Source organism: Acomys minous (genome assembly GCF_964271855.1).
Source record: "Acomys minous genome assembly, chromosome: 6".
Classification (NCBI taxonomy): Eukaryota; Metazoa; Chordata; class Mammalia; order Rodentia; family Muridae; genus Acomys; species Acomys minous.
In genome coordinates, this window is record NC_140487.1 from 129,402,284 (window position 1) to 129,419,400 (window position 17,117).

Consider the following 17,117-nt stretch of genomic DNA (forward strand, 5'->3'; position numbering starts at 1 on the left):
CCGCCCTTCGCTGCCCCGCCATCCCGATTGGTTGCTGGCCATCCAATTACAACTCGACCTATCGGCCTGCGTTTCCGGCGCGAGGGCAGGAAGGAGGGGGGCGGGGTCTTGGCGGTTGCGCCTGCGCGGTGTGTGGGAGTCGCCGTCGCCGGCCGTGGCGGTGGAGCGGCGCGCGCGGTCCGGGGCCTTCCTGCGGGCGGTGCACGCGAGCTGTGGAAGCCTGGCCCGAGACTGCCTCCCCCGACGATGCCTGAAATCAGAGTCACTCCGCTGGGTGAGTGCGAGTCTGGAGCGTCTCCTGCGGCGTCCGGTCCCTCGCCACGGCCGTCTGTCAGCTGTGCGCCCCGAGGAGCGGAAGCGGTGGTCGAACATTTCGGCGCCTGTGCTTCCTTATCTCTGCCTGGCACGGGAGCCGGAGAGGTGTGGGCTTGACTCCTGGCCCTGGAGCTGGGTATGAGTTATGGAGGCCTGGCTTCTGTAGCTCAAGGTGGCCGTGAGGCGGAGTGGGTCTTGGGCAGGTGTCGCCCCTGTGTTTAGCCTGTCGTTGGTGTTGAACCCAGCACAGAGCGCGTGCTGACGACTTTTCTGTCCAGACCCCCACCTCCACCCCCAACACGCGCCCCTTGTGCTTGCTATTACCCCTTAGTTCACTCTTGGTGTCTGGCTGTATCCCAAATTTTTGTTTTTGTTTGTTTTTCGAGACAGGGTTTTTCTGTGTAGCCTTGGCTGTCCTGGACTCACCTTGTAGATCAGGCTGGCCTTGAACTCACAGCGATCCGCCTGCCCCCCGAGTGCTGGAATTAAAGGCGTGCTCCACCACGCCCGGCTATGTCCCTAATTTTTAAAAATTGTATTTGTTCATCGTAGAAAACATAAGTCTAGACTTCCAAAAGCCCTAGCAACGTACTGTGGTGTGTAGACGGAAACAACCATTCAAAGTCTGAGGCTCCCAAACCTCCCCAAATGTTCCAAATGTTCCTGCCTGCGTTGCCAGGGCGTTGGATGCACCTTCTCGTTCATATGCTCCAGGTCTCCAGGTCACCTTGGCCACATCTGGGAGTTTCCTCAACACGCTGCATCACGGGACCTTAGCGGGACCAACTTCTCATACCGACTAACCCACCATCCCGTCTAAGTATTTACTAATTAGCTTACAAAATCACGCATCCTCATAGGCCTGGCTTTCCGACTGATAATGTTCTCTGCCACAGTTCTGAGATTTTTGGCTTCATCATTTATTTGCCACCTAATGTACTCAATGTTTAATCGCCTCATTTCCCCCCAGGGTACAAATCTGCACTGTGCAAAGATGTATGGACAACGTGGTACCCTTTGCTTTCTCCTCAGTTTTTTGTTTTTATTTATTATCGTATATACAGTGCTCTGCTTGCATGTACTCCTGCAAGCCAGAAGAGGGCGCCATATCACATTACAGATGGTTATGAGCCACCATGTGGTTGCTGGGAATTGAACTCAGGACCTTTGGAAGAGCAGGCGGTGCTCTTAACCACTGAGCCATCTCTCCAGCCCAGTTTTTTAGTTTTTTAGTTTTTTTGAGACAGGGTTTCTCTGTGTAGTCTTGGCTGTCCTAGACTCACTTTGTAGACCAGGCTGGCCTCGAACTCACAGCGGTCCGCCTGCCTCGGCCTCCCAAGTGCTGGGGCTAAAGGCGTGTGGCACCACGCTCCGCCTTCTCAGTTTTGTCTTCTCGTATGTCTACATTTCAGCACAGTATAGGCTTCTTCCTTGTTTCCTGAAATTGTTAAGTCTCTTTTTGGTTTTGTTTGTTTGTTTGTTTTTGTTTTTTCCTAAAGATTTATTTATTATTGTATATACAATGTTTTATCTGCATACCAGAAGAGGGTATCAGATCATGTTATAGATGGTTGTGAGCCACCATGTGGTTGCTGGGAGCTGAACTCAGGACCTCTGGAAGAGCAAGACAGTGCTCTCAGCTTCTGAGCCACGTCTCTAGCCCTCTCTTTGGGAAGAACATTTACCAGTGCCTAAGAACTGGGCTTTGTAATTCAGAAAAGCATCCTTTGGCACCATTCTTGGTAGTCGTGTGATTGTGGGGTTCTCCCTTGTAAGGGTGTAGCCATTCACCATCGGCCTAGCACAATCCAGGGCTGGGGATACTATGGGGAGGGGTGCTGAGACCTTTCCTGTAGGAAGCACACATCTTGAGGGGACAGGAACAAGCCTGCAGGAGAACCTGAGATCAACTCCTCACCAACCTCGTTGTGGCTGGCTACATAAGGAAAGCAGACTGGGCGGTGGCTGGTCACCATGATCTTTGTGGCACCGATGATGGTTGGTGCCTGCAGTTGGCAGGTGGGGCAAGGGTGTCTGTTCTCGGACACCTGTTGAGGCTTGGACCATATCTCCTCATGGACCCAGATCCCAGAGGAGATAGCAAAGCCAAATGGGGAGATAGGTGTGTCCTATGTGGTCCGTGCCCTGGGCTGAACGGCTGGCGCATTGCCTGGTCATCAGGAGCTTGGGAGGAACTCCCATTGAGGCTGAGCTAGGGATTCAGTGGCGTGGGGCCTGTGCTGCCCACTGACCAACATGGGCCATCTTTGTGGCCGGGAGTTATTGGTCAGTCATGTTCCTTTATGGCTGGACTGAGGCTACGTGGATATGGCTCCACTCAACACTAGAACTCAGCGTCCAGGGCTCAGCCCCTTAGTGAAGAAACCTGAAGGAAGACGGCCTCATCGGTCTGCAGCCCCGTAGAGGGTCAGGAGTAATTTGACTAAGGGCTGGGGAAACAGGAGTGATGTTCCACAGAGCAGTGGCTTGCTTCTGTTCAGCGCTGGGGACCACAGCCAGTGCTCAGTGCTCTGCTAGCAGTTTGCTGCAACTTTGAGATGTGCAGGAAAGCATGGCGAGGGAGGGCATGTGACCCAGCACTGTGGCTCCCTATTGTGCATGCTCCTTATCCATGTGCGAAGGCAGCTGTTTCCTAGCCCATGATTCCGTCTACCCAACAGTCTTAGCACCTGCAGAGCTGAAAGTAGTAAGTGGTGCAGGGGACCTCAGCCTTGCAGTAGTGAGGGAGGGAAGCTTGGGGGAAGGAGGGAGAAGCCATGGCTGGCCTCTCACCTGTCCTTCTCTTTGAACAGGAGCTGGACAGGATGTAGGCCGCAGCTGCATCTTGGTCTCCATCTCTGGCAAAAATGTCATGTTGGACTGTGGGATGCACATGGGCTACAATGATGACGTGAGTGCTTTGGGTGGGTGTCTGGAGGGCAGCGAGGGCCGCAGTTTACTTCCTAGCTATGCTCTTTCTGTCTAGATACGTGAACCCTGGGGGACAGTGGGGGGAGTGGGCAGTAGGGGCATGCCTGGACAGCTATATGCATGCAGGGTGGGCACAGGTGGCCCCGATATACAATACTGAAAAGAAGAGCCCAGCTGGGAACAGCCTCTAGAGGATTCTTGAGGCTGGTCATAATTGGACCCTTTGGGCTTAGGTACTAGCTCAGATAGTAGTTTGTGAGGTCAGCTAATTGTTTGACCTTCCTAAGAGGTTATGAATAGCCAGTGGCCTGGGTGACATCCACCAATGCAGGGTTCTCTAATCCCTTGCTGGGGTCACTCCTTGCTTGGCAGGGGCAGATGGCCTGTTGTGTTCCAACTTTTCTCTTGTCTCCTCATCAGAGGCGCTTTCCTGACTTCTCCTACATCACCCAGAGTGGCCGTCTGACTGATTTTCTGGACTGTGTAATCATCAGGTAGGTTTGTCAGGGTTTTGATGGTCCTTCCTTGTACCCTGTTGTAGAGGTCAAAGGCCATGTGTGCTACCCAAGCACATTATGGGTCACTCTTCAGGATGGCCATTATCCCCTCAGAGCCACCACCTCTGGCTAAGACATTTATTTATTTATTTATTATGTATACAGTGCTTTGCCTGCATGTACACCTGCAGGCCAGAAGAAGGCACCAGATCTTATTATAGATGGTTGTGAGCCACCATGTGGTTGCTGGGAATTGAAGTCAGGACCTTTGGACTGCTCTTAACCTCTGAGCTGTATCTCCAGCCCTAAGATACATTTTTTTAAAGATTTATTTTTATTCTATGTGAATGAGTATTTTGCCTCCAAGTGTATAAGGGCACCACAAGCACTCACGCCTGCTACCTGCAATGTATAAGGGCACCACAAGCATACACACCTGCTGCCTGCAAGTGTATAAGGGCACCACAGGCATACACGCCTGCTGCCTGCAAGTGTGTAAGGGCACCACAAGCACACACGCCTGCTGCCCATGGTGGCCAGAAGTTGGTGCTGATCCCCTGGGACTGGAGTTAAGGAAGTCTGGGAGCTATCATGTGGATGCTTAGAACTGAACCAGTGCCCTCCACCAGAGCAGCAAGTGTTAACTTCCAGTCCCTGCCCCCTCCAGCCCAGAACTCTTTGGAACTAGAGTGACATGGTTGTGAGCCACCAAGGTCCTTTGGAAGAGCAGCCAGTGTTTCTAACTGTTGAGCCATATCTCTAGCCCATTTTTCTTTTAAAATTAGTGTGTGTGTCTCTGTGGGTGTGTGCCTGTAGAGGTCCAAGTCTTTGGATCCCCCTTGGATCCTCACGTGGTGAGGGTGATGGGAACTGAACTTAGGAATGGAAACAGGATTCTCTACAAGAGAGTATGAGTGCTGTAACCCTGAGTCAGCTTTCTATTCCTTGTTTTGCTTTTTTTTTTTTTTTTTTTAAAGACAGAGTCTCAGGTAGCTCAAGCTGGCTTGAATTCCTAACCCTCCTGACTCTGCCTCCCAAATGCTTGGACTACATGCATGTGCCACCACAGCCTATTCTGGTTGATGCTTAGTTATTAATTGCATGCTGTTTTGCTGAGCATCTAGACTGTTCTTTTGGGAAGGTTTGTAGCTTTTGTGTTTTGTTCATTTTTATTCTTTGGTACCTATGATAGTGATACACATTAGGTTTCAGTATGAGAGTGGACTGTGAGCGTAGGGCTGGGTGGGACGGCTGGGAGAGGAGAAGAGGGTGGTCCCAGGCTGATGAGAGGAGAGGGTGGTCCCAGGCTGGGAGAGGAGAGGGTGGTCCCAGGCTGATGAGAAGAGAGGGTGGTCCCAGGCTGATGAGAGGAGAGGGTGGTCCCAGGCTGGGAGAGGAGAGGGTGGTCCCAGGCTGATGAGAGGAGAAGAGGGTGGTCCCAGGCTGGTGAGAGGAGAGGGTGGTCCCAGGCTGATGAGAGGAGAAGAGGGTGGTCCCAGGCTGGGAGAGGAGAGGGTGGTCCCAGGCTGATGAGAGGAGAGGGTGGTCCCAGGCTGGGAGAGGAGAGGGTGGTCCCAGGCTGATGAGAGGAGAGGGTGGTCCCAGGCTGATGAGAGGAGAGGGTGGTCCCAGGCTGATGAGAGGAGAGGGTGGTCCCAGGCTGATGAGAGGAGAGGGTGGTCCCAGGCTGGGAGAGGAGAGGGTGGTCCCAGGCTGGGAGAGGAGAGGGTGGTCCCAGGCTGATGAGAGGAGAGGGTGGTCCCAGGCTGATGAGAGGAGAGGGTGGTCCCAGGCTGGGAGAGGAGAGGGTGGTCCCAGGCTGGGAGAGGAGAAGAGGGTGGTCCCAGGCTGATGAGAGGAGAGGGTGGTCCCAGGCTGATGAGAGGAGAGGGTGGTCCCAGGCTGATGAGAGGAGAGGGTGGTCCCAGGCTGATGAGAGGAGAGGGTGGTCCCAGGCTGGGAGAGGAGAAGAGGGTGGTCCCAGGCTGACCAGTGTTCCGTTCCCCCAGCCACTTCCACCTGGACCACTGTGGGGCACTCCCCTACTTCAGTGAAATGGTGGGCTACGATGGGCCCATCTATATGACCCACCCCACCCAGGCCATCTGCCCCATCCTGTTGGAAGACTACCGCAAGATCGCAGTCGACAAGAAAGGCGAGGCCAATTTCTTCACTTCTCAGATGATCAAAGACTGTATGAAGAAGGTGGTGGCCGTTCACCTGCACCAGACAGTTCAGGTCAGGATCCCTGGCCCGCTCTGCACATAGTCTAGCAGTCCGTGGGGTCCTGGTCTCAGGCCACCTCCTCTTACTATTCTGTCTAGCACTGTGCAGTAACCAAGCAACAATAGTGGGCTAGTGTCCAGCCGCATTTGGCATTTAGTTTGGGAGAATATACGTGGTCTGTCTGCATGTTGGTGTGCAGACCTATCTAGTCAAGGCTCTGCCCAAGCAGCTGCTCATAGTCCAGGCTGCGTCCTTCCCAGGGAGAGAAGGGCTCTGAGGTATATGCAACTTGTTGGTGTATTATTTGTTTTGTTTTGTTTTGGTTTTTTGGTTTTTGAGACAGGGTCTCTCTGTGTAGCCTTGGCTATCCAGGACTCGCTTTGTAGACTAGGCTGGCCTTGAACTCACAGAGATTCGCCTGCTTCTGCCTCCCTGAGTGCTGGATTACAGGCATGCGCCACTGAGCATGGCTATTTTTCATGTTTTTTAATCTTAGAGAATTTCATACATGTATATTTGATTATATTCTCCCCCAAACCCTCCCAAACACATCCCAATTCCAACTTTATGTTCTCTTATTTAAAAAAAAAAAAAAAAAAGACCAGCCCAACCCCCACCCCGCCCTACTGAGTCCAGTTCATATATCCAGGGAGTTGAAGCCACTAACTGGATCGTGGACCTCACCCCTTTAGGGGAAATGACCCTCTCTGTCCCAGCAGCTATCACTGGCCAACATCTGAGCCCCTGCCTAACCCGTGTTGGGATTGTGGTTGTGCAAATCTTGTGCAGTTATCACAGCTGCTGTGACTTCATGTGTGCAACAACTTTGCCATATCCAAAGGAAGGGTTGCTCAGTGTCCCTCCCCATCCATGGGCCTCCCCTTCTTCCCTCCCTCACTGTCCCTGAGCCTTGGGCGCAGAGAATGTGATAGATGTCTCACTGAGGGCGGAACACTCACAGTCACTTACTCTCAGCCCACAGGGTGCTTCATTTATTTATTTTGGTTTCCTGAGACAGGATTTCTCTGTGTGGCCTTGGCTGACCTGGACTAAGTTTGTAGACCAGGCTGGCTTTGAACTCCCAGAGATCTGCCTGCCTCTGCCTCCCAGGTGCTGGGATTAAAGGCGTGTGCCATCACTCCCGGCCTTGTCTTGCCTTCTTTTTTCTTTGCTTTTTTGTTGATATTGAACTCACAAAGATCCACTTGGCTCTGCTTCCAGAGTGCTGGGATTAAAGGTGTGCACCACCACTACCCGGCTTTGTCTTGCCTTTTTTCTTTTCTCTTCTTTCTTTTTTGCATGGTTTCTAAAAATTCTTTTTGTTTTCTTAGTGACTATATACTTTTACAATTAAAATTACTTGGAACTTTTTCCTTTTTTTTTTTTTTTCAGGATAATACAAAAGTCTTAGGACATCTTAAAATGTATAGCTCTCCTGGTTTATTATTTATTTTTGAGACAGGGTCTCATTTATGTAGCCTGGCTGGCACAGAACTTGGTATGTAGAGTAGGGTAGCTTTGAGCTCATAGAGATCCAGCTGCCTCGGGTCTCCCGAGTGCATCACCACGCCTGGCTCTTTATTATTGTTTCCATGTATATGTATGTTGTTTTTGTTGGCAGGGGATAGGTGTGTATGTGTGTGCTGCCTTTTTCAGACCATGTTTTGCTATGTTGTTGAGGTTAGGCTCAAATTTGTGATGTTTCTTCCTGTATTAGTCTTGGGTATTAGGACTGTAGGTTTCTGCCATGCCAGGTTGACTCTCTCCTTATTTTAATCTGCCTGCTGCCTTCTATGGAAACTTTGCTGTAAGGACTCCTTTGACAGTCCTACAAAAGGGACCAAAGATACACACCTTGTTTTTCTGGTCTACTGCCAGGATGTTTGCCTGGGTGTCTGGTTAGGATAGAGGTTTTACTGGGGCCCACAGACCAGGAACTGGTCCCAATCCCATCATTCTTTGAGTTATCCCTTCCAGGAGTGTATTTTCTAACCTCTGCCCTAAGTCTGGACCTCCTGGTAATGCCCTGCTGCTGATCTAATGGAAGCCAAGCCAGCCTGGGTTAAGCTAGCTGCATGCTGCTGAGGACCTTCGGAAGGGCTGGCCAACTTGGATTTTAGAAACTTTATTCTGTTCTTCCATCCATCGGGATCTCTTTTTCTGAGTCTTGGTGGCAAGGCCTATATCTGGAAGGGTCCATGCTAAATAAGAACGGTGAGGCCTGGTCAGCTGTTGGGGACATCATGTGCTCTGGCCTACAGAAGACAACGTGTTACAGTGTGCAGGAACCTTACATGCTCTGGCTGACATTCCTCTCGCCAGCCTTTGTGTGGCAGACTTTCCTGGGGAGATACCACACACATGTCTATGTGTTCGTGTCCTGAGTCTGGAAGGACAAAGAAAGAAAGAGAGTCACTGAAGGATGAGCTAAGGTTTGGCTGGCAGCAGGGAGAGATGCCTGTGGACTAAGTGTTAAAGCCACCACACAAAAGCATAGCTATTGACTATTACACAAAAGGTTTTTTTTTGGTAAAACAAATTATTCATATTAAAGCCCCTAGTCTAATCTATATGTTTCCTAAAAGGAAACCTCACACTCTGCAGCCTTAGTCCTTATTGGGTACTGTTTGTCTCATCCTCTCTGCAGCACCCAGTAATGCAAGACATTCCGGGGCGCCAGGTCTGTCTTATGACCAAAGTCACGCAAAGGCTGTAAAGTTCCTTTAGAAAAGCAACTTGTTAATCACAAAAAAAAGTAACTAAACAGTTACACAAAGATTTCTTCAAGGTCTAAGTATTTCCAGAAAACAAGCATCATTCCGATGTTTACCCTAAATGATTGTTAGAATTCCTACTACATCTATCATCTATGCAATCTAGAAAAGGGACCACAATTAAACAGTTGCACCAAAGATCCAATGAGATTTTTTGTTTTTTGTTTTTTGTTTTGTTTTGTTTTTTTTGTTTTTCAAGACAGGGTCTCTCTGTAGCCTTGGCTGTCCTGGACTTACTTTGTAGACCAGGCTGCCCTCTAACTCACAGCGATCTGCCTGCCTCCCGAGTGCTGGGATTAAAGGTGTGCGCCACCACGCCCGGCTCCAATGAGATTTTTTAAATTGGGTTTACTAACAGGAGTATGGCTGGGATAGGGATAACTCAAAAATTGCTACATCACCAGAATATGCGTGATGCTTTCTCGGAGGTTTCTATCCAGCTTGGAGGCAGCTCCACCAACGTAACCCAGCAGGCCATCCAGTGACAAGGGCCTGAGAGAGAGTATTAGGAAATAAGATGGAAAACCTTGGGACCAGGAGGTCTTCCGTAAGCTGTCTTCTGCCAAGCAAGATCATTCAGAAGTCCAGCATCGTATATGTCCCCTTTCCAGGAGAGAAATGGGGTAGAGTTAGCAGGGTTATACAGCTGGAGACGCCAGCAGGAAGCTAATCGAGCAGGGTTGCGCACAGGGAACACAGGGCACCTCAAGGGCATTGAAGCAGTACGCTGTGTCTCCTCGGGAGGGAAAGCCACGTTCCTAGGGACTGAAACCTCACTTGGTGATGCAGGCCCCGCCCCACACAGGGCCTTACTAAGTCTGTCCCTATGCAAGGCCACAGAAGGAGTTCTTTTTATCCCTTTTGTCAGGGCCACTAAGAAAGCCTTGAAACTGGCTCTCAGCACTCCACAGTCAGATCATTTCTCATCTCTGATTTCTTTTTGTTTTTTGAGACAGGGCTTCTCTGTGTAACAGCTCTTCCTGTCTTAGAACTTGATTTATAGACCAGGCTGGCCTTGAACTCACAGAAATCCACCTGGCTCTGCTGGGGTTAAAGGCGTGTGGCAACATGCTTGTCTCATCTGATTTCTTAATCCCCCTCCCCCCCAAGATAGGGTTTCTCTGTGGAGCCTTGGCTGTCCTGGACTCGATTTGTAGGCCAGGCTGGCCTGGAACTCACAGCGATCCACCTGCCTCTGCCTCCCGAGTGCTGTGGTTAAAGGCGTGCGCCACCAGCCCAGCTTCTGATTTCTTTTCTTCCCACAGTTGAGCTGATCTGAGTCTCTAACCCCAGCAACTACTTACTCCCTTTTATGCTGCCTCCCAAGGGCTGGGATTAAAGGTGTGCACCACCACACCCTGCTGGCCTATTGGAGTCTTAGTTTGGGTTACTGTGGTTCCTAATTTGAGTGTTTTGTTTTGTAGTATTTGGGGCTTATTTGTTCTCAGTAGTCTAGAAGTGTGGTTTCTAGACCCTTAGATACTTAATCTGGCTCTGTTTGTTTTTACTGTGCTACAACTCTTAAGCCCTAGACTTATTGTGAGAAACAGGAGTTGACTGGACAGGCTTAAGGTAATCACCTACTTCCTGCTGGTCCCTGCCCTGTAGACCTGACAGCACTCTTCCTTCTGCAGGTGGACGATGAACTGGAAATTAAGGCGTACTATGCAGGCCATGTGCTGGGGGCAGCCATGTTCCAGATCAAAGTGGGCTCCGAGTCCGTGGTCTACACGGTCAGTGGAAGGACTTGGCCTGGTTGAGTTTGCTGAGAGTAGAAAGACACCTTCCTTACTGACATTTCCTTTCCAGGGGGATTACAACATGACACCAGACCGGCATCTGGGGTGAGTAGGGCCCGTGTCCCACCCTGTGGGAGTGCCTAGGAGTTGGCAGCTCTAAGAGGCATCATGTGGGCATCTAAACTCCCTCCTGTGCAGTGTGGAGAGGCCCGTCTTCCCTGTTGTTTGCCCAGACTATGCGACCATGATGTTTGGTGCCAGGGGCTAGAGTCCACTTGTCACTCTCAGTTCTGTCCTACCTCTGTTGTTCTAGGGCTGCATGGATTGACAAGTGTCGCCCCAACTTGCTCATCACAGAGTCCACATATGCCACAACCATCCGAGACTCCAAACGCTGCAGAGAGCGAGATTTCCTAAAGAAAGTTCATGAGACTGTGGAGCGTGGTGGGAAGGTACTGGCTGTAGGCGGCTTTGGGCATGTGCCCACTCTGGCTACTTCTGCAGGCTTCACTGTCCTACATGTGGTCAGGTTCTGGGTTGGGGTGGGGGGTGTTGCTATTTGTTTGGGACTGAGAAGACAGATTCCAGAGTCTTCCATTTTCTCATGTTTGCATCGTCTCCCCATACGAGCCCTGTCTCAAGGGCTGTCAAGGGCCTCCCCCAGTCCCTGCTGCCTCCACATAGGGCACACACAGCACCTATAGTTCCTCCATGCCTTAGATTCCTGTGCAGTAATGCTGTCCCTGATCACTTAACTTGCCAGCAAGGGTACAATGAGCATTTCGCTACATGCTGTTTTGAGGGAACAGTAGCATGGCAGCGGCTCCCCCTAACCCAGCCTCACCTACCCTCAGGTGCTGATCCCCGTGTTTGCACTGGGCCGAGCACAGGAGCTCTGCATCCTGCTGGAGACCTTCTGGTAGGTACAAACAGGGATCCCCACAGGTAGGAAGAAAAAGATGGAATACACCCTGCATAGGACATAAGTCTCACACCGTTAAGTACAGTGGAACTGTTAAGAAGTCAAGACAGCCAGGCGGTGGTGGCACACGCCTTTAATCCCAGCACTCGGGAAGCAGAGTCAGGCAGATTGCTGTGAGTTCGAGGCCAGCCTGGTCTACAAAGTGAGTCTAGGACAGCCAAGGCTACACAGAGAAAACCTGTCTCAAAAAACTAAAAAAAAAGTCACGGCCGCCCTGAGTAACACTGGGTGCTGTTCTGTGTCTAAGATACAGATCTATTAGACCTGCTGTCCTGGGTGGAGCTGTGTATGTGTTGGGACATCACACTTGAACCATCATTTGCAAACTGGGGACCACATCACTCTTATGTTTTATAGGTCACAAGCTAAGAGGCCTGGCTTAGTGGTCATCAGTGTAGAGACAGCATAGGTTTCAGTTTAAGGGACAATGGACTTAGCCCCAGCCATAGCTACTGAGGTATCTGTGCAGCAGAGGGTCACATGTTACAGGCTAACCCTGGGCCCCCTGTACTGACTGGGCTGGTGGACACACAGGGAGCGCATGAACCTGAAGGTACCCATCTACTTCTCTACGGGCCTGACAGAGAAGGCCAACCACTATTACAAGCTTTTCATCACTTGGACCAACCAGAAGATACGGAAGACATTTGTACAGAGGAACATGTTTGAGTTCAAGCACATCAAAGCCTTTGACCGGACATTTGCTGACAACCCGGGTCCCATGGTAAGGCCCTGGCAATGTAGCTTCTCCACCTCTGGTGCCAGGATCCCTGCCGGTGGAGCTCTGGGAAAGACAGCTGGCCAAAGACCTGGAAAGGGCTACTCTTCTGACCCTTGTCAACCCTGCAGGTTGTGTTCGCCACACCTGGGATGCTGCATGCTGGCCAGTCCCTGCAGATCTTCCGAAAGTGGGCAGGAAATGAGAAGAACATGGTGAGGCCTTGGGGCCAACTCCCAGGGGCTCCTTACAGCTTTAGGGAACCAGAGCACAGAAGGACTGGCTCTCGAATTTTGTGTGTCCTGACCCCATGAGATGCCCCTGCTGCTGCTGCTGTGCCCTGCCACAGTGGTTGGCTGAGGCATTCAGGTCAGAGGTTACCTCTGTTTGCAGGTCATCATGCCTGGCTACTGTGTGCAAGGCACTGTCGGCCACAAGATCCTTAGTGGGCAGCGCAAGCTGGAGATGGAGGGGCGCCAGATGGTGAGTGTCCCCCTGTCCTGGCTCAGCAAGCCTCCCAGGCTCTCGGCTGCTCTAACCCTTCCTGCATCTTGTGATGCCACAGCTGGAGGTGAAGATGCAGGTGGAGTACATGTCATTCAGTGCCCACGCTGACGCCAAGGGCATCATGCAACTGGTGGGGCAAGCAGAGCCAGAGAATGTATTGCTGGTGCACGGCGAGGCCAAGAAGATGGAGTTCCTGAGGCAGAAGATTGAGCAGGAATTCCGTAGGCAACTAGTGGGCAGGGATGACCTGTGAGATGGTGTAGGCAAGGCTGGCAGCCTAGACTGAGGCGCTCTGCACATCTTTCCTCAGGGGTCAACTGCTACATGCCAGCCAATGGTGAGACAGTGACGCTGCCTACAAGCCCCAGCATCCCCGTGGGCATCTCCTTGGGGCTGCTGAAGCGGGAGATGGTGCAGGGTATGACGGGCAGCCTGGGGCTTGGGTCAAGGGAGGCAGGTAACTGGTGGCTTGTATTGACTGTGTTGTTCCTTCCCTCACAGGGCTGCTCCCTGAGGCCAAAAAGCCTAGGCTCTTGCATGGCACCCTAATTATGAAAGACAGTGTAAGTATATAAAACGGTAGTGGAGTGGGGACATCGATCATTATGTCCCCTGACTTGTTGGCCTTTACCCTACAGAGTTTCCGGCTGGTATCCTCAGAACAGGCCCTTAAGGAGTTAGGCCTGTCGGAGCACCAACTGCGCTTCACCTGTCGTGTGCACCTGCAGGACACACGCAAGGAGCAAGAAACAGCCCTCCGTGTGTACAGCCACCTCAAGAGGTGCGCTCTGGCCTTGGCCCACCCCTACAGGCAGGGCGAGGCTGGGTCTCACTATGTCTCTCCACAGCACCCTCAAGGACCACTGCGTACAGCACCTCCCCGACGGCTCTGTGACTGTGGAGTCCATTCTTATCCAGGCTGCTGCCCACTCAGAGGACCCTGGTACCAAGGTGCTACTGGTTTCCTGGACCTACCAGGTAAGGAGGATGGGCATCACTTGTATACCTTGAGACCTATTCCCTTGGTGTTGTGCTGTCTGTGGTGGGTAACTGCTTCCCTTTCTTACAGGATGAGGAGCTGGGAAGCTTTCTCACAGCGTTGCTCAAAAATGGCCTTCCCCAGGCTCCCAGCTGACATGTAGCCATCAGTAACTCTAGTCTCTTGCTGTTTGCCCAGCAGGAGGACCAGGGCCCCAAGACTGGGTCACGCAGACTCTGTTCTAGGGATGAGACCAGAGTCACAGGCTAAAGAAATAAACAGGCTTTTTTGTTCTCTAAGTCTTTTATTCCTGCCCCCTTTTCTTCAAGATGGGCCTTCCAGAAAATGCTTACAGCTGTTAACCAACCGGTACCCCGTGTCAGTCCCTTTAGTAACAAAGGGATGTTCAGGGTAGAAGGATTGGGGAGGTGGGAGCTGCTGAAAGGTAGACAGGACTGCCAGGGCCCCACACAGTTGTGGGATACTCTTTCCTGAGTGCAGTGCCTGTTGGACAAGGCTGACGGCCAGACTTAGTGTGGCTCTTCACCTCCACTGAGTGTACAGTCAGCTGGTTTCCAGTGTGGACCCCATAGGGGTCAGGATATAGGACCTATAGATAGACCTCAGGTCAGAGTACAACTCCTCCCACAGTTGCATTGGCTTACCCCCCAAAATCTGGCCCTGTGGCCCACTCAGTCTATACCACCAAGCTCTGACCACCGGTCCCTAACTGAAGCCCTTTCTCCCTGCCACTGGCTTCCCCACTAGGTGTCTGGAGTCTCATCTAGTACAAGGGGTTTTGAGAGCCTCAGAAGGCCGTCCTCAGTGAGGACCCAGCTTTGGGGAACCAGGCTCTTTCCCATCCACGCCTCTTACCAAAGTCATTGTATAGCACTGACTTCAAGAACAAGCCTCGGGCAGGGGCGACTTGAGTCTGGTGCTTGCCCAGGGGATCTTGACTCTCCAGAATCCCTTTCACCTGTGTGGGTGTCAGGGTCCCTAGTCCCACAGCCACCAGCACAGCTGTCATCCTCCGCACCTGCAGCAGAGAGCTCAGGTTGTCACAGGTGTCTACCTGAGACACCTTGGGAGGGTCTGTGATAGCCTACCTGTCGGTATAGGAAAGACTTGCTTTCAAACTCCAAGGTCCAGAACTGCAGCCTCCTAGGAACACAGACAGCTTTGAGGTCCAAGCCACAGGCCAGCCTCAGCCACCCTAGCCCACCATGTGGCCTCAGACAAGACAAAGGTTTAAGTGCTGGTTTAAAGGCTCAGCCATCCACGGTGGGTTCTTGCTTCATTGACCACCAGATCCAGAGGATGAGAATTTAGCATGATTTTTCTTGGAGTCTGTACATACTGTATAAGGAAACAACTATATGACAGCATTAGCCTGTGCATGGGAGGTAGCAGTGTGCTGAAACCGGACATAGCTAGCCTACCATCAAGATGGAACCCTGGTCACACTGAAGCCCTCCTGCCCTTGGGGCTGGTTGCTGGTGGGAAGCCCACTAGGCAGTGCTTGAGGCAGAGAACTTACACAGTCTGTCAAATTGGACTGGAACCTTTTCAGTGACTGCCAGAACCCATCTGCTACAAAGACATGTAAGGCGACATTTCTTCCCCGTGCTCCTAGCCACGCAGAGACCCTAGCCCAACAGGAAAAAGATGAATTTCTGGCCAGCGCCTTACCCTCCAGGCCCAGTGGATGACAGTAACCAGCTCACTTTATTAGGTTATTGTGAGGACTAATTTAACCCTGGTGGCCCCTAGACCTGCATGGGGCCACAGTGCAAGGCCACTCTTCTCACCTGCTCTCTTGGGGAAGGGCAAATGGGCTGGCTGGACCAGGAGACACAGAGAGTCTTTGTAGTGTGCGCACAGCACTTGTGGACGGGCTGCCAGCAGACTGGAAAGCACTAAAATCGTGTGTCCCAAGGAGATGCTGGGCAGCTTCCTGCATGGCAGCCACATCCAGGGACCTGCGGAGCCAAAGGAGCATTGAGGAGGGCGTCCCCAGATGGATGGCGAACCTCTCCCTTCCCTTTCTTACTTCACTCACTCTGTCGGCAGAGCCCAGCATACATTTTGTTCAAACACAGGCAGTTGTTCTGGCCAGGGGCAGCCTGTGGCCAGGCGGTATAGGTAGGTTCTGGATGTAGCTGCATGGCGAGCGTGGAAGTCGTTGGGCACTCGAAAGGCCTTAAGTACACTGTGGCAAGCAGATCTGGTTCAGCCCAGGAATGAGTCTACCCAGCACTCTGGAAATCTCCCGCTCACCTCCAAGTTGCCCAGAATAATGTCTTTCCGGACCTCAACCTCCCTCCACAACGGATGGTGGGGTGCATCAGTAAAGGACAAACGGCAGAAACATGCTCAGTCCTCGGGCTCACCGAATGGCCGGGTGCTTCAGGTGGGTGTTGAGGGCCTGGGTCACGATCTCCGGGGAGAAAGGGGGCAGGCCTGAGCGGCGCTGTATGTCCAGGTGCGCCGCGTTGCTCAGGGCATGCACTCCGGCATCAGTGCGGCTGGAGATAGTAAACCTGACCGGCTCGACCGAGTTCAGCCGCTTGGCAGCCTCCTGCGGGGACACGGTGCAGGCAACCAGCCAGGCACAGCGAAGGCCGCAGCCCGCGGACCAGTGCTAGGAGTGCGGGCAGGGACTGGAGCTACCGGCGGCTTCATCCTCCCCGAACCTGTCATCGCAGTAACCAAAAGAAAACAGTTTACCTCCAGGAAGTTCTGCACCCCAATAGCGCGATGATTGCCCCTCACGGCTGCGACCCCACTGCGGAGAGAGACGGGAGTGAGTTATCCGCCGCGGCTGTGGGAGCTGCCCCAGCTGGGTCCCTCGGCCCTCGAGCGCGTTCGTGAAGGGCAGGCCAGTGTCCCTAGGCTCCGGGCGCCCCGGTGCGGACCGTGCCTCCCTTGGCCGTCTTGCAGACCTCCCGCGAGCCCAAGTGGAGGAACCGGAGGTAATAGCGGGGAAACCTACTTGAAATCAGTGCCCAAGTACTGGAAGAACACAAGGTAGCGCGCACGCACGGAGCCCACGGCCGGGCAGGAGCCCATACTTGAGTGGTTGGCGGGCGGGGCGGTTGCACGTGGCTGGCGGTCGGTCCTGCCCAGCTGGGACGGCGCCTGCGCACTCGCTCGGCCCACCCCGCCCGGCCTCCTGGACGGGAGGGACGGAGGCGGGACCAAGCTTAGGGAGCGAGTGCGAAGTGCTGCCCTCTGCCTCACAGGGGCGGGTTGCTTCTGCACGACTCTCCACGGTTCGTTCATCCCCTTTCGGCCCTTCAGTCCGGATCTCCCCGGCGCCGCCCCGCTCTCCCGGAATGTGTCTGTCAGCCGCGTTCTAGCCGAGCGCTCCCAATTGCAGTTCCCGTAAACTCCCTGAGTTTGACCATGGCAGGGATGCCCAAAGTCAGAGAGCCGTGTTCTTCCCT

At 52.6% G+C, this 17,117-nt stretch overlaps 2 protein-coding genes across 5 annotated transcripts; one reads left to right on the plus strand and one right to left on the minus strand.

Annotated features, from left to right (window-relative positions):
* Window positions 1–106: 106 nt before the first annotated feature.
* Window positions 107–13,967, plus strand: INTS11 (integrator complex subunit 11). 3 transcript variants are annotated; one of them, XM_084788241.1, is made up of 17 exons: window positions 107–274; window positions 3,129–3,226; window positions 3,667–3,740; window positions 5,753–5,981; window positions 10,378–10,476; window positions 10,553–10,587; window positions 10,796–10,934; window positions 11,337–11,401; window positions 11,999–12,188; window positions 12,314–12,397; window positions 12,576–12,665; window positions 12,748–12,910; window positions 13,000–13,107; window positions 13,191–13,252; window positions 13,328–13,470; window positions 13,538–13,667; window positions 13,759–13,967. In XM_084788241.1, the coding sequence occupies exons 1-17, from the start codon at window positions 247–249 to the stop codon at window positions 13,822–13,824; spliced, it is 1,803 nt and encodes a 600-aa protein (XP_084644367.1). In that variant the 5' UTR covers window positions 107–246; the 3' UTR covers window positions 13,825–13,967. The 3 variants fall into 3 exon arrangements, with proteins under 3 accessions (XP_084644367.1, XP_084644369.1, XP_084644368.1); XM_084788243.1 differs by lacking the exon at window positions 107–274 and adding an exon at window positions 295–420; XM_084788242.1 differs by lacking the exon at window positions 107–274 and adding an exon at window positions 338–451.
* Window positions 13,953–17,093, minus strand: PUSL1 (pseudouridine synthase like 1). Of its 2 annotated transcripts, XM_084788249.1 has the most exons (8): window positions 16,664–17,093; window positions 16,399–16,456; window positions 16,062–16,249; window positions 15,731–15,880; window positions 15,480–15,650; window positions 14,778–14,832; window positions 14,545–14,707; window positions 13,953–14,278 (listed from the first exon to the last, which is right to left on the minus strand). In XM_084788249.1, the coding sequence occupies exons 1-8, from the start codon at window positions 16,951–16,953 to the stop codon at window positions 14,265–14,267; spliced, it is 1,089 nt and encodes a 362-aa protein (XP_084644375.1). In that variant the 5' UTR covers window positions 16,954–17,093; the 3' UTR covers window positions 13,953–14,264. The 2 variants fall into 2 exon arrangements, with proteins under 2 accessions (XP_084644375.1, XP_084644374.1); XM_084788248.1 differs by having other exon boundaries at window positions 13,953–14,707.
* Between the last annotated feature and the right edge of the window lie 24 nt (window positions 17,094–17,117).